This window comes from Brachyistius frenatus, unplaced genomic scaffold (assembly GCF_029030835.1).
Source record: "Brachyistius frenatus isolate BFR_SWC_R1_liver_20210118 unplaced genomic scaffold, ASM2903083v1 Contig_119, whole genome shotgun sequence".
In the NCBI taxonomy this organism is placed as follows: Eukaryota; Metazoa; Chordata; class Actinopteri; family Embiotocidae; genus Brachyistius; species Brachyistius frenatus.
The window spans coordinates 845,711-867,990 of NW_027210718.1; the positions used below are offsets into that span (position 1 = coordinate 845,711).

Below are 22,280 nucleotides of genomic sequence, written 5' to 3' on the forward strand. Positions count from 1 at the left end.
TTCTAACTTTTGTGCCATCATAAATATTCTGTATATATGTGCAGGGTCCCGGGGACAATATATCCTCAAGGACCCTTCAGGGCCCAAAGACCTCACTTTGAGAACCGGTAGATATTAGTGCACTTTAAAGAAGGCCGTACAGTAGACATACATTCACATTGTCCTTCACACAATACGGCCAGCACAGTGTTCCAGGTTTTGCTAACGCCCTCTGGCTGCGCACAGGAGAATTGCAGCCTCGAAGGGTTTCAGCTCGCAGCTTTTCATCCCTGAAGCTCGCCTTTCATGTCACTAGTGCTACTTGTATGTGCAGACGCAGCCAATCTCTTCCTCATGACGCCACCGAGGCTGGGCTCAGAGGGCTTCGATCATAATATTTAACACACCCACCCTGGATGAACACTTGGATGGAAGACAGGGCAGTGTTGAGAGGACAAATCACAACCAGGATCACCGCACCTGCCTGCCAGTCCCCGATTTGACTTCAACGTTAGACAGCAGCAGCTCTGACAAGAAGCGGGGCTGCATCCAAGCAATCTGCGGATCACCTGTTATTTTTCTGGATTTTTTGTTTTTTTTGTTTTTCCTCCTTGGTCACAAATTCATCCTAAAGACAAGGAAGGCTGCGTTTTTGCGGACTGGGTTAGGTTACATCAATCTCGACTGTTACTTTTCCCTCGGAGGACAGTTATGACACGTTTGACATCTCACTCCGTGCTGGCAGCGATAGGAGGAGGCAGGTTTGAGGAAGAACATCGATGCCTTTAACAGGACCCCGCTGCTTTCTGATACGTCTTCTGAAAGATTGATTTGGTCTTCCGTCCTTCTGACACTGTATCCTATTCAACAACGCAATGAATGAAGAGCACTTCTTGAGCTGCTGCCAGTGAAGTGTGCAGTGTTCACAATGTGTCGGTCTGTCCACCTGTCTGGGAATGAGAGATCAGGACTGGTGTAGATATTAGAGGCTGCACATATCATGGAGTTTTTAACATAGTTGTGTGCAATGATCGCAGAAAATCTCCAAACTAACATCGCCGCCTTGCCATCGCAAAACACTGTTGGACGTCAATGTCGGTGCTGTAAGGTGCGCTGCGCTTAAAGCTTAGCCTACTCTGTCAAAAAAAAATATATATATATATATATATAAATATGATATTGTTTCGTAAATTCAGAGTGTTAATACTCATGGTGTTTTTGGTTGCGTGCACAATGCACATCATGATAGACTTGTTACCAAAACTAGAGAAGCGGGCGGCGGGAACGGACAGCGGGGACGGCGGCTGTCAGTGCGCTCACCACTCGGGCGTGGAGTCGCAGGGCTGGGGGAAGCAGCGCGCCAGGTCGGCGGCTGAAGCGGGCTGGCCTAACAAGCACACGCTGAGAATCCTGCAGGATTTCAGCAACGAGCCGAGCTCCAACCTCACATCACATTCGCTGGAAAAGATCACAGCCGCCGGGGACAAAACGGAGTCTTTCCGGCGGATGAAACCGTCGGCGGGGAAGGCGGAGGACCACAAGCCGCTCATCGGAGACGCAAGCGGGGGTCGGACCGCCTCTACCCACGGTGGCTCTCGATTGTTTGCTCTGTTTGAGCATCCTTTATACAAGGTTGACCTTCCTTCCCTCACGGACGATGACACTTTGTTTAACGTTAACACTGACATCAGGTTTTATCCACGAGCAACAGGAAACCAAGGATGGTAAGCTGATCAAAATGAATAAAACTTCAGGGTTAAAGTGGGACAGTGACAGTGAGGCTGTTTTAAACTGTTGATGGTTGAGGAGAGGCGAGTAAGAGACTTAAAGTGAAGGGAATATTACATGTTGGCTTCACAAATAAGCATGCCTTCATTTGGCTCCTTTGCTTTTAAATGGTGTTTCAATTTGGACCAAATCCTACACAATCTAATAAGGCATACAAATCATGAGACATCTATCTTTGTATCTGTCTTTTCTCTGCCCTCAGTGTCCACACATCAATTTGCTGCCTCCACCCAACTCTCCTACCTTCATGCTATCTCCTTCCCTCTTATCCGATTTATCATCGTGCTGGATTTTTTTTTTTCATGTTCTTGGATTATCCCTTGTCAGTGAAGCTGCATTTTAACCATCTGTGATTAACATGTAGCGACCTGTGCCAATTCCTTCAGCATTAATTATATCAATACAGTTAGACTCTTTTTATACAGTTTCAGATAGAAGCAAATAATTGTCGTCAATATTCCTAACAACAATCAGCTTGCACCACAACTTCTTATTAAACCCTCTCCTCTCTCCTCCTCACTTGTTTTCAGGCACAATGAAGAGGGAAACGAAGATGAGGAGGAGTTCTCTCCAACCGCCGCGGTGACAGCAGAGTCTTACCCCAACTGGTTGCGCTTCCACATTGGGATCAACCGCTACGAGCTGTACTCCAGACACAGTCCTGTGCTGGACGCCCTCCTGAAGGACCTGGTGACACAGAGGATCACCAGTGTGGGTGAGTCAGTCAGGCACAGCAATGATACGAAAGTGTGTGTGTGTGTGTGTGTGTGTGTGTGTGTGTGTGTGTGTGTGTGTGTGTGTGTGTGTGTGTGTGTGTGTGTGTGTGTGTGTGTGTGTGTGTGTGTGTGTGTGTGTGTGTGTGTGTGTGTGTGTGTGTGTGAGAGAGGTTTAGTTAGCCTAAAGCATATTGATCATTTGCTATCCATTACATATTGGCCTGTCATGTTGTGTAGCTCCAACATCCAAACCAGCTTAAAACCCCTCCTTAACATTTTTATGATATCAATATCATGTCTCAGTGGAAGGTGTATTATCCTGCCATGTAATGCAACTTGAAGCAGATTTTCCACCCAGAAGCAGTAAAATTCTGTTGTCTAAATACAACAAAAATAATTAATATTAAAAACAAGATTCAATGAAGGCTTGGGAGCAGTATGAGCCATTAGAAATCCAAACTGTGAGCTGTGTGCATCTGGCCGAGTGCACCATGAATCACATAATGACTGTCCTTCTGTGTGTAGTATAACATGGCGTGTGCATGTGTGTGTGTGCATGTGTGTATGTGTGTTAGAAAGAGGCCATAATCACACACATCTTGTCCTTTATCTGAATTTCTGCTTATATGTGTGATATTATGAATCAGTAGTAGTTGGCTGATTTTTCATATAGATCCTAACAATCTATGTTTATCATGTGGGTGTGATGGTGTTAAAAGGAGCACGTTTGTTTCAACCACTATGTTGTTTCATGGCTGCCAAATTACTCTATCATTAATAATGGTGTATTCTGATGTTTTTGTTTCTGTAGAAATGAATTTAACACTACTTAAGTGATATTATATTATCAAAATAACAATATACATGCAGCACTTCTATTCTATCTGTCCAATCACAATATTTGAATGAGAACACGCACTGTGCCACCAAATGAAAAGTTAAACTGGAGAACCAGGAAAAAAAACGTATTTGCCTAAAAACAACATACTTCAAACAAACTCAAATGGACAGAATGTTTGAGAAGAATTAGCTTTTTAAAAGTCTGATTATCTAAACATTACTTTCATTCCTAAACTCCCATTACTGTCAGTGATTTGGAGAGTTTGTAACTTTGCTTTTAAGGCAGATAATAAATGAGTGCAAATTCTTTGCAAAAGTAAGTAAGCAGACAAAACACCACATGGTTGCAGCTGCTTTGTGAAATATCACGATGAAAAAAAAAAGTGAGAAAAGTAAAAATATTTAAGGTGCCAAAATGCCATTAAAAATAAGTATCTTCTGCAAGTCATTTGACTATTGTCTATTGTTTATTTTAACAGATAGATCCTGCTTTTAATACTGTCACTGCTGTGGCCAAAATCAGCACCACAACAACAATTGGAGTAGTTTATCATATTTAGGACGATTATGTTTACTACAGTGTTGTTTTCTTGAAGTGAATGTTGGTTATCTGTATCTCTTTGTGCATCAGTGATCGATTTTACTGTTTCTTACTGAAGCTTTGTCTTCAGTCTCATTGTTAGTCGTCCCTCCATCTCTTACAGGCAGCTCACAATCATTCATGCTACACATGTGAGTCTGCACTGAACACTGTGTGTGTTTCTGGTCCCTTTTGTTTATAATTTATAAATAATACTATAAGCAGCCTGTGCCCAGACACACCTGTAAAAGTACTGTCTGTCTGCAGAATATCCCAGAGCAGTGTGTGTGTGTGTGTGTGTGTGTGTGTGTGTGTGTGTGTGTGTGTGTGTGTGTGTGTGTGTGTGTGTGTGTGTGTGTGTGTGTGTGTGTGTGTGTGTGTGTGTGTGTGTGTACCTGGAAGCATGCATTACAGCATTTGTGCCCCATAAATTAGCACACACACTTGCTACTCATCTGACTCAGGAAAATCACAAAACAGAGACAGCATTAGAACATTTCTCACTTCAGCATTTTCTCCTCAGTAGTACCCCCCAGCCCCCACCCCCACCGCCTTTGTGTCTGTCTCTCTGTTGGGGCAGGCTGTGGCCTTTTGTTCAGTCTTCAGCTGCACTCATAAATCATACACGCAGTACCGTGCGGTATGAATTTATCATCGCGGCACGGGAGGGGAATCTGATGGTTGGTGGGTGAGGCCTTGAGCTTTCTGAAGGGCCAGCAAAGAGGAAGGTGTAGGAGAGAAGACAGGGACATCGATTCATTTGTGGGCACTTGAAGAAACAGAGCGAGATGGATGGTTAGATCAACACAAACACATACAGTTCATTTGCACACGGTCACTAATGGGCTGTGGGAGAATCTAAAGAATGTCCAGTTGAAGTTTTTGTTGTTCATGTCATGTGTGATTGCATGTCAGCGCAGATACAAGCCACAGAAACAATCAGCCAAGCTTTGCCGAGGTTTCTCACGTGGGATTACCTTTTGTAGTTTTAGATGAGAAACCAAATTTAAAAAGGGCCAGCACGGAACGGTGAATCGAGGTCAGTTCTTCAAGAATTGTGGTTTATGGGTGGAAGGTCACAGCATTAAAACATAGTTCAGTCATTTTCAATCTCTCAAAGGTTTTAGCCTGCACCAAGTTTAAAGATTACTCTGGGGCACTATCCACTTGACCTGGCTTCTACAAATCTGTCACATGTGTGGCCTAATGCTTTCACTGTATTCTGTGGCTTTAATTTCACTCACTATCCATCCTCTGTCATGAAAAAGAAAGGCGCTGAAGCTGAGGTTATGTAGGTTGTACTGTAGTGTGCAACAGTGTATGCAAAATCCAAAAGCTTTTGAAAATGAGTCACGCTAAATGGGGAGGCTTGCCACCGCTGAATAAGATGAATTGAGACAGACAGACAGAGCATAACAGTGAGAATGCGAATACAAGGATGACAAGCACAAACAGAAAAAAGGTGTGTGTGTGTGTGTGTGTGTGTGTGTGTGTGTGTGTGTGTGTGTGTGTGTGTGTGTGTGTGTGTGTGTGTGTGTGTGTGTGTGTGTGTGTGTGTGTGTGTGTGTGTGTGTGTGTGTGTTTTTGGGGGGAGGAGGGGGGCAAACTGTGTGAGCTCTGCGAGAAACAGCAAGACAGTCAATAAAGACAAAAGACATCTCGGTGCAGGGGGTAAAGTGCAGCCAGCTACTCAGCCTGAAATCCAGTCAGTAAGTGGGTCCTCTGCAGGGGGCTCATGTTGATATTAGGGTGAGGCAGAAGGGCTGTGTTGTGTAATATGCTCAAGTTAATGCGCTGTAATAAATGGGCAAATCCCCCAAAAGCCTGTCCATTCTGACAGAAACACAAGGCATTTAGACAGGCCTGGCGGTCCCTTTGTTTGAGTCAGAGGAAGGCAGGGAACTCACAGCAAGTCTTCATCACCCTCTGGGAGACACTGCGGACATGACTGATAGTCAGAGACATATGCCCTGGCTCGTCTCCCCGGGTACAGGAGATCAGTTTGTGGGAGTGAGGAGGGAAGTGGCTCCGGAAAGTCTAATGTGCACAAGAAGTCGCCAACAATGTGTTTAATCCACGTAGGGTTACAGAGAAACATCTGGTCGGAATCGGGTTTGTTACAGTATTTCGCATGTGCACACAAACACACATGGACGGAGACATAGAGTAAGTACGCTTTATCATATAGTTTAAATAGAGATACAGGCAAGAAGTGAGGGGCATCCCAGAGTCGAACCCTGGACGATGCAGCTAGCTATGTAGTATGTGCCTTAATTATTATAAACAATATGCTAAATATTATATAATTCAAGGAACTTCTGTCACTCAATCACATTTTTTTCTCTGTTTCAAAGCAATGTGTTGCTCTAAAGATGCATACAAGAGCATAGTCATTCCCTTTCAATCAGACATATTGTTCATTTCATGTTTGGCCCTCCATCAAGCTCTAAACTCGCCCGACGCCTTTTCATGTCTCTTTTTGGTCTGTCTTACTTTTTGCACTCAGTCACACGCAGCTCCCAACTGCAGCGATTGCAAGTTGATTGTACAATGTCTCGGTAACGCGGTCCGCAGATGTGATAGCTCGATTATGCATTCATGCAAAATTACGTTTTCCAAATTGGCAAATAACGAAACAGCTGTGTATATATGTGTGAGTGTAATCATGTGTTTGTCGGTGTGTGTTTATGCTTCAAACAGTTTAGACCGTAGATCTAACATCTCGCTTGTTTTTCCTCCCAGCCATGAAATCAGGAGGCACCCAGCTGAAGCTGATCATGACTTTCCAGAACTATGGACAAGCGCTGTTCAAGCCCATGAAGTAAGTCCCACAGGAACAGGCTGCATGATAACAGTTCAACTACATTTAGATACGTCAGATATCAGGGTTGTTGTTGGAGTATCTTAATTACATAATTAAATATAAATTTCTCTGGTTTCTCAGATTTCAGGAAATCTGGATTTTCATCATAGAAAATCTGTTTGATTTGCAATGCATACGTTTCAAGAGGGCTACACACAGTCCCATGTGGATAAGTTCCAAGCACTGCTGCTGCATCTCGCGATTTGTTCATATACACAGCCCCTCCCCTCTGTGTGATCTTTTTCTGATGGGGAATCGTCTGTCTGCTTTTTAATTAACATCAACAGGCTTATGTGTTAATTAAAATGAGCATTGAGCCATCGTGAAGACGTCTTTGGGGAGTCATATATGCTGGCACAGGCACATTGGACTTGAAAAAGAAATACCCTCCTCCTCAGCTGTCTGAGTTTTGCCCGATGAATTCCCATACCAGCGTGGATAAACAGTGTCCAGGCCAACTGGGCTGCGATCAGAAGTAATTGCTCAGAGCCTGGTTTGATTGCTATGAAATGCAGAATGGTTTTCTTCATGAGAGCCCCGCTGGAAGGCTTTTGATTCTGAGAGAGAGAGAGAGAGAGAGGGAAGGAGAGAAAGAGGTAAAGCTCTAACTTTGACTGCATTCTTGGAAAGTTCATAATGTCATGATGGTTCTTTATTTTCAAGTGTATCGACCCCGTTACCATACAGGTCAAGGTCACATTGGTGTTTGTAGGAGTGAAGGATAAGAAGTTCAGACGTGAGTGCAGCAAAAGTCTAAAAGTAAATGGTGAAATGTTGGAAAAGCTGCAAAGTGTTTTCAAAGTTAATTGACTGAATTCTTTGCTGTTCATAGTCATTATTCAGCTTCTCTTTACCTGAATACAGTGGCACTTTATCTTTTAATATTACACAGAAACAGCAGTAGTGACAGTCCACAGTTGTACATGTTTGAATAACTCATCTGTCCGTGCTCTAACTTGGCAATTCGTTTAAAGGCCAATCACTGGCTGAGTTTTAGGACAGGAGCCCTTATTAACAGAATTAGCCTCAGAGAATATGGTTTAAACTATGGCGATCTGAGCATCTGTTATAGGTTTCATACATGCAAACCTTTCAAGCTAACAACACCTAGCAGGCCTCATCAACATAGTCATCCTGTGTCTGACAAGAGCTGAGTTGACCCTGGGTTTGTAAGTGTATATTTGAATAGATATTACTGGACTAGTGATTCAGGGGCTGTTTCCAGGCAAAACGGACAACTGGACAATATGTGCACGTACATGACTATTGATGGGAGGATGGGTTAAAAGAAAACGGAGTATTTTCAGGCATAGTCAGATCCTACATCCAAGATCCTGTCATGCTGTGTCTGTTTATACGTACTTATGCTCATTTTATCAAACAGAATACAAATGGGTCTCAAATTATTAAAGGTTGTGTTCCCATGTGAAATGTCTCCATGACAGAATATATTAAATATCATTACAACTCAATAGAAACATGAAGCATACACTTATCAAAGCTGTCTATAGACCAAAACACAGAACTTAATTTGATTGTAGTAGAAGAATATGTTGCCACGTTTTTAGTGTACTTTCAGTAAGTAAAATACATAGATATAAGTATGTTGCTGTCAGAAACTGTTTTGACAGTAATTACATGTCGCTTTCTGAATTACACGCTATACATTCCTGCACCTCTTTATTTAGCCTGTCATATTTTATTCAAGGTTCTTGCTTTGACTGTCAACATCATCTGTGTCCAGTGTTTACAGTTATTACACAAAAGTCCTCAGAGCGGAAATACAAAAATATCAGAGTTTTCCGAGAGACCTAATGTAGAAAAATAACCTTTGTTCTGCTTTTGTTGAAGCACGTCGTGAGGTTTTGTTCTTTCTGTCATCGCATTGATGTGTCCCACTTTTATTTTAGGAAGCGTGGTGCATTCTGGGTACAGTAGTTCAGAGAGTTCCTGCTTTTGCATTGTTTTTCTTCACCTGTCCTGTTGCACAGCATCAAGTGGTGCTTCAGAGAGGCTTTGATGTCTCAGGTGTCCTTTGAGCCAAATGCAAATCTCTGCACTGCCACGGGCCAGGAGAGATTGCACAAGCCGGCAGCTTGCCAGACACTTCCACAAGATGTTTTCTCTGTGCAGCTCTGGGAAAATGTTTGGGGTGTTCTTTTATCTGTCTAACTAACTTTATGATTGTCTTTGGTGATTTTAATTGTGAGTAGAGGATGCTAATGCAGTTTTCAAATGAGAATTTTGTTAAGTGTTTTAGGTCACAACGGCTTGTTCTCTTTCAAAAAAATGATCTCCTCAGATTTATTTGCAAGCCAACTGTTTACGATCCATTTCCCTCCCAAGAATTTTGATCTGACAATCAATCATGTAAAATATCTCAGTGGCAGATGCAGTAAATGATTTTCAAAAGGTCCATCCATGGTATCTACACGCCTCGAGTGAGTAAAGTGTAAGCGTAAAAAGAAAGTGGATAAATCTTAGTGGTGTTACCTCAGGGAAATCCTTCCTTTAGCAAACAAAAATACACAACATGGGAAATTCAGATGTCTGTAAGATAAAATGGTCAAAGGCTGTGTGTGGAGGAAGGAGGGGAAAGTGGCATGTGAACTAAGAGAGGTCTGATATTGGAAAACCGATGAAAAGTAGTGATAGTCCAGAGGATTCGGGAGATTTAACATTGCCAACCTGTCAAGGAACTGGGTCTTCCAGCTGGAGCCAGGTTGCAGGCCGAGTGGAAACCCTCCATGCCAGACCTCCAAATCTGTCTGGCTCATGTCCCTGGTGCCCATCCTCCCCTTTCCCAGCCAGGAACATGGTTGTGTTGTATATACAGCACTATGATGTTCATGTCATGCCAATTGGATTTGTCAGATGGAGGGTCGGGGGTTTGAGGGAGGCGGTGTAAGCCACTGATATGCAAAGAAAGAATGCATTTGTCCACCACCTGCTGTTTGACAAGCCAGTTTCCACCTATTTTGTTGATAGTCTCACACTTAAAACGGTTTTTGCATGGCAAGAACATCAGAAATGACATTGATTGCCCCTGTTTGCTGCGTACACGCCTCAGCCAGGGTTCATTACATGTAAACACATAATGCACTGTATATAGGGCACACATGCTCATCCTTTAGCACCGTGGGGAATCTGTATATGTCCTCATCTGCATGAACGGAATCAGTGTTGACGAGCTTGGGCTCGTAGCGCTAGTAAAGCCAGTGGGGGTGGGCTGTGAAGCCTCAAAGCTGCAACACCCAAGAGGCTGTTTTGTTTTTATTGTCAACAGGCTGTTTCATCACCACATGCGCCCCTGCAGTTGGGTTATGACTGACATTTATCCATGGATCTTCTCTGTGAGTGGAGAATACTATTAGGATCGAAACCATCTAATGTCCTCTGGAGAAAAAAATCTTCCTGCTCTGGCCATTGATCTGATCATGAAAGATTAATGATTTTATTATTGATTTACATGCGTTCTTGTAAAGTGCAGGAGGGTGCTTTTCATAAAGTGTCTTTGATGGCTTGTGGGTTTTTATGGGAAGTTTGATAGTGGAGAGTTCACCAGCTGCTTATTTTCGCTACCATTTAATCTTCTTCAGCTATAGAGAGATGACAATCCTGTAAACACATTCAATGGCATGCATCTTTAGTCCAAATGACAATAAAAGCTGGTCTACGGATTGAATTGTCCCAATCTTTCACACACGCAGCGATGATCATGAATGGAGACCAGATGGAATTCAAAGAGAGAAGAAAAATAATGCCCTCGCATTATGTAGAGAAGCCAAATCACACTGAGTTCGAGAAGATTCGTCCTGATCCAGACAGCCTTAAATACATGTGGCGTGAATACGTATGCATGCATAAACACATATAAAACAAGTGCATGGATGTAATTATGAGCATGCAAGGCACGCGCTGCACAACACACAGACACCCCTACTCAATTCATCACCACGGCTTAACTGACGTCCTTTTCTCAATTTTAATGCCTGGAAGGCAGAAAGTATTGTTAGATCACATGATTCTTTTGGTTTTTCTTCTTAAGTGGTCACTCTCTTAACAGTATTTCCCTTAAGAGTTCCCATGAGGGCCATAGGAATGCTGCTGGCTCTCATAAGTTGGACACACTTTTGAGAGGTGCTGTCTGAGCTCATCTTTGGATGTGCACAAACACAGATGAGGCATGTTACTACAGACAGCTGTTCGCACAGCTGCAACGCACACATATACATAAACGCACAAGCTGCAAAGAGAAGGGCTCTGTGGGGGTTATGGAGTTTGTGCACCCTTGGCTGGTACTGGAAAATGTGTGAGCAGCGAGCCAAGCCGCAGCTGTAGCGACTCACTCAGAGCAGTGGGTATATTACACAGGAGGTGATGACTGCGAGTCCCCACTTTGCCTGCTTACACAAAAGAAAACCAACTCATTCACTCCCGACCACTCACCATTTAACACTCCCCAAATGATTTGCGCTGTGACAAGTCAAAAAGCCTTGAAGCGCGTAAAGAGACTTTAAATGTGATGAAACGTCAAATCTTTTCACATTAACATCCTCGTCGTCGAGTCCACCATGAAGTTTTCTGCACTGATCATGACCTCGATCTGGCATATTATGAAAAGCTTCAGCTGAGTTGTCACATCTATCTTTTCACTTGCTGATAGGTTACGTAAATCCTGGCTGCATGATTTTGTGGCTTCACCAGCCCGTCGGTTTGAAGGGTGCTTGGCAGGGAGAGATTCCTCAGGATTTTAGCAGCCCCTGCTGCACCATCTCTGCTGCCAGGGGACAAGCACAGCGGCTCAGGATACCAAGCGATTTGTCTGACCTGGCTGCGGAAATCAATGACAATCTGTAGAGAGCAGGTGTGGTTTGTTCATGAGTGGGCAGAGATAGAGGAGGCTATAAATTTCAAGTGAAGTGTGTGTGTGTGTGTGTGTGTGTGTGTGTGTGTGTGTGTGTGTGTGTGTGTGTGTGTGTGTGTGTGTGTGTGTGTGTGTGTGTGTGTGTGTGTGTGTGTGTGTGTGTGTGTGTGTGTGTGTGTGTGTGTGTGTGTGATTTGAAATGTGTCCTTAACTTGTCAGTGCTTTTTGATTCCCCTCGTGTGTCGTCACTTCAGGGCACATATCTCAGTGTTTCATTCTGTGTGTCTACAGTATTGTTTGACCGGTTTTCCTCATTATCAGATAAGCATGTGTGTAGGAGGAAATACAATGAATCATGTAAAAATGATGAGGGAAAAATCTGTTTGCATTCTACTTCATAGATGTAGACAAAAGATACAGTTTAACGTTGCCTAACAGTGTTGTTCAACATTTCCCCATGAAACCAAGCGACAGTTTCAATGTGTTGACATCTATGTTGGGGTTAGTCATCACTTTTTTTCCTCTGAAATGTTGCGAAACTTGTTATTTATTTCAAAAGGTTACATGTGAAATGGAGGTGGTCAGCTGTGTGAGCTGTGTGAGGACAGGACTAGCTTTAGAAATAGATTTTAAAAACACTTCTGTACTTGGAGTGCTTGATGATAAAAAATAAAAAAAAATTAAAAAGGATAAATGTGGGGATGGAAATCACTTCCCAATTTGCAATGTATTTCTTATCAGACATAATCAATTGAGGCCAAATCTTTGGTTATGGTTAGTTTATGGCAGAGGTCTCCAACCTTTTTTCCTCTGAGAGCTACTAATGTAGCTTTCAGACCCTTTAACATTTGTTCACATAACTGAGCTCACCAAATCAGCTGAATAAACTTGTTTTATGTGAACAACACCCAAATTTAACGCACACATACTCAACCAGTAGCTGGTTGGAGACCCGTGGTTGATGGTTTAGCTGGACAGCATCCCCTGGAATTGCATCCATATTGGATGGCCTTCTTTTTTTAGACATGTCCACAGCCTTTTCCTAGGCTTACCATACTATAATTGTCATGTACGTATGTTGTACTCAATGAAAGATTAAAAGACATTAGCATCGGATATTAAAGCAATAAAGTCATTGAGCAAAATGCAAGGTTTTTGTATGATTGTCTGTTGTCTACATTCATATGGTGAGAAGGTTGATTGGTAGCAGTAGTACTCTGAGGATGACTCATTAAAGCTATCTTGGCTGTATGAGACTAACATTCTGATTTATAACAGTGAATTGTAGCAAAAATAACAGTTGTTTTTTTCTGATATGTCACATAATGTGTTTTTTGTTAAAAGTGGAGAGAATCAAACAGAGAAACACACAAGGCAAAGACTACATCTGCAAGCATTATCTGCTGTGTTTTTCCCTGTCTTCTACATTTTATTGTCTCTCTAGCACACACTAACACACACACTCACACACACACTCACACACACACACACACACACACACACACACACACACACACACACACACACACACACACACACACACACACACACACACACACACACACACACACACACACACACACACACACACATTGTTCCGGTGTCAGGCGATCACAACATCTGTTTCTCATGCTGCTTTGTACTTTCAGCCAAGCAGCCAGAGAGGGCCAGGCCCAGCAGCTCCTCTTTAGGTTCTGAGCACCACCGACTCCCTCTGTAGGTCTTTAAGATTAATTTGGCTCTTAAGCTGTTCTAATGTGGCTGAGGATTGCTCTCATCTTACACAACCTCTTTCTTCTCTGTCCCTCTCCACGCTCCTCTTTCATCTCCACTCCTTCTTCTTCTCCTGCATTTGTTCCATTAGACTTTTGTTTAGTCCAAGCTCCAGGCGGATACTGCTGTAAAGTCAGTATTTTCAGCACAGCTTTCAAGTGTGTGTACAAGTTTCCAATATTTCTTCGTTTGCCCTCACTTGCTGCTCTCTGAGTCATATTTTACCTTTTTAAGGTAGCCATGTAAACAAAGTCTCATAATGAATTTCTCAATCTTGCAGCTACACACTGTGATGCTGTGCGTTATGTGTATGTGTTTAAACTTCAAGTGTGTGTGTTCAGTGCAGTCAGTGTGTGGGAGCTGTGATGTGTTGACCTCTTGTAGGCGGTGAGATGAGCCGGTTAATTAGTGCTGTGCAGTCATGAAACCAGCTGCATTCAGTGGTTTGTCACATCTGCCTATTCATCAACACACACACACACACACACACACACACACACACACACACACACACACACACACACACACACACACACACACACACACACACACACACACACACACACACACACACACACACACACAATTTGAGTTAGCTTTGTCAAGTCTTTAACAAAGTCCACTGCAGAATTTCAGTGGGGAATATTATAATTGAAGTGTCAATCATTTATATGTGTTCTGCTTATTATCTAATTATGTCTCTTCATTAAAGAGTGTGTTTGGGTGCAGTGACACTTTTGGGTGTTCTGAAATCAGTCATTTTGTATCATCCACATCTGTCATAATTAAGAATGACTCATTTTTGTCCCATTTACTGGATGTTCTCAAAACAAGTTCTTTTCATGTTCTTCTCTCTTTCTGTCTCACTCTGTGTCTAATACGTCTGTGTCTCAGTTCGGTATCTATTCTCGATTGGAGAGGTTGGCAGTGTAGCATCAGGCTCTAAACGTGTCTGTATGTCATCTCAAATATGTATTTTTTTCTTATTTTACTTTTTGACAGGCACTCTCACACAGACACTGAAACACAGAGGACTGTCTTATTTTAGACTTGCGAGCCTTAAACTCCCCTCTCATCCTCCCCACTCACACATGCACATAAATACTCCTCTAATGAATGTTTTACTAGGTCAACTCCTGAGGAAGAAGTGTTTTTTATCACCATCCCTCTCTTCCTCCTCCTCCTCCTCTCTGTCCATCCTCCTCTGTCTCCACCCTCCCGTCCATGCTCCTTCTTGGACTTGTTTGTTTGATTCGCTGAGGCAGTACTAATCCCCGGCTTGTCACTCGCCTCCATTCAGAGCCTCTCTGCTCTGTATTTTTAGATTCTCTCTACTTTCTCTCTGTGTTGAACAAGTGTTTATGCACTAACAATCTAATGTGGCAGAGCAGAGTAGCCTAATTGTAATGTGATTACAGGTCAGCTGAGTTGCAGGAGATGATAGTGTTGTGAGTGATGTTTGTCTGTCTGAAAGCCCCTTCCTTTTTTTGTTTTAACCATGTTGCAGTACAATGCAACATTACAACCACATTTCCAAATTGCATCAGGTAACATGGTGTCTAACGTGCTATCATTACCATCAAGAGCCAGAATATAAAATGGGAAATTTACTTAATATTTCATTTTAATCAAAGCAACCCTTATCCATAAACAGTGGACATATAATTATAATTTACCAGTATATACTCTATTTAAAGGTATTTACAATGCATATAAAAAATATATAGGATATACTGTACATACGTGGATGTATGTTTAGAAATTCTGTACACTCTTTTGTAGCTTTGTGATGAGGACATACATAGTCAAGCTTGTGGTTTGGAAATGTCAAAACATGCCTTAGACTGAGAGGATGAACACTGGATGGATAGATCAAACATTTTAGTTTTAAAATCAACCTATTTTATCCCAATTTTTGAATCACAGACCTACAAGTGTGTGTTTTTGTGCATTTCTGTCTGTGTCCATGCCTATGGGTTTGGACCACTGCATGTGTGCTCCTCTGTTTTCCACCACAACCAAGTGCATCTTATTTTGGCAATTGTACATGCTTGTTGTGGCTCCTGACCCTGTTTTTGTCACTGCTTTGCATGGTTATGTTGTTCAGCCTTCCTATCTTATCATTATAGTCTAAAATACTGGATGGGGGAATTCCAAAGCTTCCCACTAGGAATGTCGCTGCCGCATTTGTCTGGAATGCAGAAAATTCATTTCCCTCCAGGACGTGAATTCTAGACATCCCAAATGAGCATTTATTTTTATGAAGCAAGGAAAGCAGGCCAAGTATTGACTTATGGTGAGGATATATATTGTACTTTGAGCAAGCATAGCTGCTGAAATTACATAAAAATTTCCCAAGTTGGTTATCTTAAATAAGCATACAGCAGCGCTGTATTTAATGCCAGGAGCTTTTCACAGGTCGTTTGCCAACTAAATGCTTTGGTGAATCCGCAGTCTGTGACTAAGACTTTGTATTTAAGCAATTTATTAGGACAAAAGACACAAAAACTCAGTGTGACATAAAATCTTACTCACAGCCTTGATGTTTTTAATTTCTCTTCTCAGACACTGTAATGCGGCCAATGTTTGAGCTCAGACAAATAGCGGACTGTTCTTCTTTTTTCATTACTCTTGTCTAAAAATGATAGAACACACATGCTTCATTCTTACTTTGTCACAAAATCAACTGTTGCCCTTTAACAATGAGACCACACGCACTGCATCACCCTGAACAACTGAGCACTGTTATTAGATAAAGACCTTTCCCAGGTAGATCTATCACAGTCCACCTGAATGACTCTCCCAGCTGAATGAATGAAACAACAGTTCTTAGAGAGAGAGAGAGAGAGAGAGAGAGAGAGAGAGAGAGCATTGTAGCTGTGTAACTTGGGCCTTTTGTCATAGCATGCACAGAGGTTAATACACCCATTGTGGGCCAGGCCTGAGCTTGTCTGGGCCTGGCCCATGCAAGGTGGCAATTAGGCTGTGTGTGACTCCCCTGTCCCCCTGACAGAGGCCAAGAGAGGGGGAGGAGAATGCAATCATTGTCTACCAATTAAACCAGAGGAGAGGAGGAGGGCTCTCCCCGGCTTTTCCCATTGTCAGGGCAGGATGTGGGAGGGAATGCCTTGAGCAGGTCTGGTATCACCATGCCTGGGGAGGCAGGAACCTGATCCAGGGGTTTGCCTGGGACTCCCATCCCCTCCCACCTTCTTAACCTCCTTTTTGTAGCTCTGGGCAGCAGTGATGCAAACAGAGGAGTCTCTGTGCTGGAGGTGCAGGTAGACTCTCAGACACTGTTGCTGCTGCTGGGAAGATTGTTCACAAAAGGACTGGAACCTTTGATGCATGAAAAAGCACAGATTGTTATGTGATTGTTGTCTGCATGCTCCACAGCTTCTTGGCCCGACTTTAATGCTCTTATGTCAGATATAATCAGCAGACATTCAGCTTCCATTTTCAAAAATTCTTTGTATTTACATTAGAGGAGATAATGTGATTCAGAGCTATTGAACTAGTGTACTGTCTCCCCACATTGTACACCCGTTCCGGGACCACACCATTAGTAAATATGGACAGAGACTGTATGTATCCACAGTCAAGGGCAGACTGATCATTACAGGTAACCAGCAAGCCAGCGGTGCTTTGAGCTAAACGCTCACGTGACAATCATTACATACTGATGTTTGGCAGGTTTATCAAGCTCATCTCATTAATTTAGCAAGTTAGCATGTTGATATTAGCTAATTAGCACTAAACAAGAAGCACACCTGTGGCTGATGAAAAGGTCATATTTTGATCATGACATTTTGATCATGGCATTAGATGAAAAGTTCCCTCCCTGACAGAATGCTGTCTAACAGTTGTCGAGACTCAAAACATGTCTGCACAGTGGTGCTAAAGGAAAAAGCCAGATGATCACCAAAGTCAATAAGATTCATTGTTTGGGCACCTTCCTTTGGATATGTCTCAAATTTCATGGTAATGCATTCAGTAGTTTTTGATACACTGTACTAAAAAACTAAAATATCAGCCTCATTATGCTTCCCTACGCTTTATGCCCCGGGATCCATAAATATCTGCAAAAAATTGAATAGCAATCCATCCAAAACTTGTTGAGATATTCTGAAATGAAGTGGTGGACTAATTGAACAACATTGGAATCAATCTCTCAGTCCTTGCCTCTAACATGGTTATAAGTGCCAAAGCCGTGATAAAGTAATTATTTTTGATGAGGTTGACTAATGTAACAGAAGTCTTTATATAACTTTTTGGTTATTTCACAGGCTGTATTTTCAGGTTTAATGTATTGGATTATGTCATACTGTAAGATGCTCATGTTATTGTTCTACTGTCAATCCAATATACAGAAAATTCATTACGGCACCAACAACACATCATTACTACAAGAAGATGCAGAGGAACACCGTCTGCAGTTCTTTAAAAGGTCACATTATAAAATGCAAAATTGATGGGTGGCAGGTACTTTATAGTCCGTCTCAGCAATAACGAAGGGAAAGTTTTGGAATATCTTGCTTCAATTCTTGCCTTTTTACATTAAGGCAAGTGTTTCACTTGTTTTCTTCTCCCTATGTGCATCACTCAGTGCACAATGTGCTGTTATGTCTGAGATGGACACTGAAGGTACAGAAATGTTGTCAGAAATATCTTCTTGGCTAGTATGAAGTTGCCTCCTCAGTCCTTACACATACAAATGAACTCTATTCATTCACAAGTGTACTGGATTTGCTCTATCCCATTTAGCTCTTACACAATAATAAATGCAACCGTTGGACCTGTTTTTCCATTCCTTTCACCACTTCCTCCTTCACCGCCATCACCCACTCATGACCACAATGACATCTCTTAGCCACCACTTAGCCTCTGATAGATGGTTTCTATTTGGGAAACGGCATCTGACCACAAACCACCGAGCACAACAAGACTGTTGACAGGTCTAAATAGAAAAGTTCAGCTCTGGGAGAAACAAAGCACGAACACTCTTGCCTCGATCTACGGGCCTCGCCCACAAAATAGCTTTCTAGATAGGCTCTTATGATTGCTTTCTTTGGTGGAGGTATCAAAGTTTTTGAGTTTTATGTAGTTAAGTTTTGGTCTGCGGTGTGCAATGCAATTCATTTTGGAACTGTAAAAAAAGCGGCATTGAAAATGACAGCTGACCTGCTGCTAATAATAACAATAATAATAATAATAATAATAATAATAATAACTTTATTATTAACCTTTAAAAAAAAGTTTACAAAGTGCTCTACAAAGAAGCAAAGCATAGTCATGCATAATGTCAATACCAGTAAACTTTTTTTTTTTTTTTAAACAGGAGGCAAAAAAAAGACCATGCCGTAAAGGTAATGAATACGGCAAAACCAAACAAATAACCAAAACGAGCAAATGGAATAGAAAACAAACAATAAATAAATGAATAAAATAAACAAACAAAAACAGGGGAACAAAAGAACTGCATAAAAGAACATAAAAGGACAACATCACTTAAAAGCAATTGTATAAAAATGTGCTAAAACGGAGCTGTTCCCTCTTCAAGCTGAATGCAGTAATGGATGAACTGCTGTAGCTCACAACTTTTAGCACTGAAAGAAACAGGTTGTTTCAACTTTCCCAAAGCTTCTCAGATAATTAATAAACATGTTCATGAGGGAGCTAAAAAGGCAGCACTACTAAATCAAATGCTATGCATTTTAACAAGCCTCACATTGGAATAATTAGTGGAAATGGTACCCAATCTTTCAAGCTGTTCTGGATTGCTACAGATTATAGCCTTTAGTCTTCTTCATTTCAAGCTGGTGTATTTCCCTTTAATCACACAGTTCACCTCCATTGTAGAGATGTGGGGAAACAAAGAGTTGCATAAAACTATGTGTTCACGGCATATATCGCTGTGACTGTGAGCTTCCTGCTGCTTTATAAAAAAAAAAAAAACGTGATTTTTACATGAATCATTTAAAGCATTTGTTTTGAGTTATGTTTGAAGTAAACACAGGAATCAGGCACCTGGAACGTCCATTTGGCAGCAAAAGTATTCCCCCTCCGTTGCCAGCAGAGTGGTGAGCACAGGAAAACCACCAGTGTACAGAGGCGCATTGTCTTTTAGGATGGCCCGGTCATCTTTCTGCCTTGATCCTCTGTGTATCATCTTACATTTAATATAGCTCCATGGCAGTCTACTCTAGTTCTAATTAATACGGCTGACAATCAACCTGAAATGACTTGTGATTGTCACCAAATGTTTCATGAGGAAATCCGCCATTGCAGTTAGCTGTTGAGTTCCCAGAAAGTGAACCTCACACATGTAAACAATCGGGCGTGTGCGAATAAATATGACAGTGATTAAGTTCAAACGGGAAGATGTCTGTGTTAGATTTCCCTAATGCTGTTGGCAAAATGATTGTTGTAGGTGGCTAGTCCCTGTGTTCATACTCAAAAACAAATGTTTAAAATCACTGACGTAAAAATGAGGCAGCGAGCTTGAGCTAGTCGCCTTGATACACACCGTTCACCTGCTGTTTTGTGCAACTCCTCTACAGAGTTGCAAAAATCAGCGTGACCCAAAGAGTCACAATAGCCTTTGGGTCATGACAGGTTATTATCCTTTAAGGACTGTGTGTGATGAAGGGTAAAGAGGAAGATCATTTTAAGACAGAAAGAAAAATCTGCAGCTGCATCAGGTGATATTAAGCATGATTAAATACAGAGTGTATGTGTGTGTGTAGTGTGTATGTGTGTGTGTGTGTGTGTGTGTGTGTGTGTGTGTGTGTGTGTGTGTGTGTGTGTGTGTGTGTGTGTGTGTGTGTGTGTGTGTGTGTGTGTGTGTGTGTGTGTGTGTGAGAGAGAGAGAGAGAGAGAGAGAGAGACTGTGTGTGTGTGCGTGGGTGGGTGTTGTGTTGCTTATCTTTGGGTTAAGATAATAGGATTGTTTTGGATGAGACATCTCAAGATATTTACCCCCGCAGACGGGTAAAGATAATGGACGCCCAAAATGCTTACACAATCCAATTAACTTCTCTTGGCTCAGGCCGTGCAGACACACTCCATGTCCGAGCTGAGAGGTGTGTATGTGTGCGTCTGCGTGTATTTGCACGCATGTGTTGGGACACCGGTCCTGGAAAATGAATGCTGCCCAGGACTTAACATAATTTTCTCTAATTGGCAGGTTTTTTCTGTTCAGCAACTACTTAGTGATAATCAAATACATTCTGGATGGTTTGTACCGCAGGCTAATTTGGAGGATGGACCTGTTTGCAGAACCTGAATGATTTATATGGTTTTGGCAGGTATTTCAGTTTCCTCCTTCGCTGCACTCTTTCTGGTCCAGTTGTCTGCCAGACAATGCTCAAGGATTTTGCTTTGAATTTTATCCCAAGAGGAGAAAATGATTATATTTTTTGTTATTGCCTTTTATAACCTAAAATTTTATTTTATGACTGAAAGAAAATATGCAACCATCCTACAAACATGAGACCTTTTCAGTTAAACTATGTGTTCAGACGCAAGACGTGGCAGCATCCACCCTTTTATTTTCCCAGCATGCCTCTGACGACAGTAAAATCCAGAGAAAAATTAGAAGGGAATTCAGTCTGAGATTAGATACCATAAAGCAGAGCTGCTCTCTGTATCTTTTTTCCCAAAATCCTCCTCAGTCTGGGAAAAAGGGACTACTTTTTTGCTAACCCCGCAGATTCTGCAGTGCACTAACACACTCGGACCCGGATCCTTTTCCCTCCTCTTATCAGCTTCGGCTCACATGTCATACTGAATACCAGCGCTTGTTACTCAGTCCGTGTGAGATGAAGACTTGTGGCAATACTCATTGATTTTGTGTTGCTGGCATAAACAAAAACCTGCGCACATATGCATACAGGGAACGCTCACAAAATCCTCATTGATCCCAACAGGCAGAAAGCTATCCAGTACTATGGAAGTAATGTTGGACTTTGCAGAGTTTATTCTTCTTTTGTTATTGGGGTAAAACCAGAAATGTCAAGGTGGACGCCATCTTTTATTTTCTCCCACATTATTATGTTCAAATCGGGCTTTTGGTTCCTTGAATCTTTCGTCCTTCCTCGTTCTCATCTCCTTCGATCGCTGTTTCCGGAGCTGTGAGGGATAGAGACAACTGGTCGAGGCTTTCTGGAGGAATTTCCGGCTGGAATAGATTGTGGATGGACTCACCTCCCCTGAGTGCCTTCCCTCTCAACAGGAATGACCTTTGTGACTTTTTAGAGTATTTGTGCTGGTGTGACATTCTGACATTCCTTATGAATCTTAACATAAATCATTTCGTTGTGGACTGCCTAATACAGATGCAATTTTCCATAGCTGTCAAGTCTTGGATAGTTTTTGGGAACAAATATGTGGTTGTGAAGCGGCTGTTCAATTTGCGATGAGTCTATTTATGTTGAGAATCTAGTGACTGAAGCTGCAGGAGAGACACACAGTGTCGACAGGCCCATTTTGAAGCTTATTGTTCTAAACATCCTCAAGCTTGCGCTTTTTGACATCTAATCACTGTTGACCCAAGAATACCCTTGATGTTTGTGAATGTTCTGCATAATTCATAGTTCATATACTGTGCAAAGCCTGTCATGAATCGCGCACCCTGTGAAAGAGTGCCTCAGACTTGTGCTATTGAAAACAGTTAATCCACTGTGGATGGATATGTAAATATGAGGAAGTGTGTCTCTGCGTCGCTGGAACACTCCTGATTGTTGAGGATAAACCGATGTGTGTTTGTTGTGGGTGATGGAGTGGGAAGGAGGGGGAGACAAAACAGAAGGTAACTATATGCATAAAGACCTCTCCCATCCTTTGAGTATATAATCCCCTTAAAAATACACACAC

At 42.0% G+C, this 22,280-nt stretch overlaps 1 protein-coding gene across 1 annotated transcript in view; it reads left to right on the top strand.

Annotated features, from left to right (window-relative positions):
• The first annotated feature begins 277 nt into the window (after window positions 1-277).
• Window positions 278-22,280, top strand: part of fam20ca (FAM20C golgi associated secretory pathway kinase a) — a 41,037-nt gene continuing 19,034 nt past the window's right edge. The window contains exons 1-3 of the mRNA XM_069713504.1: window positions 278-1,703; window positions 2,298-2,482; window positions 6,646-6,724. Coding sequence (XP_069569605.1) covers window positions 1,153-1,703; window positions 2,298-2,482; window positions 6,646-6,724 — 815 coding nt within the window. The 5' untranslated portion in view covers window positions 278-1,152. The remainder of the gene's footprint in view (window positions 1,704-2,297; window positions 2,483-6,645; window positions 6,725-22,280) is intronic.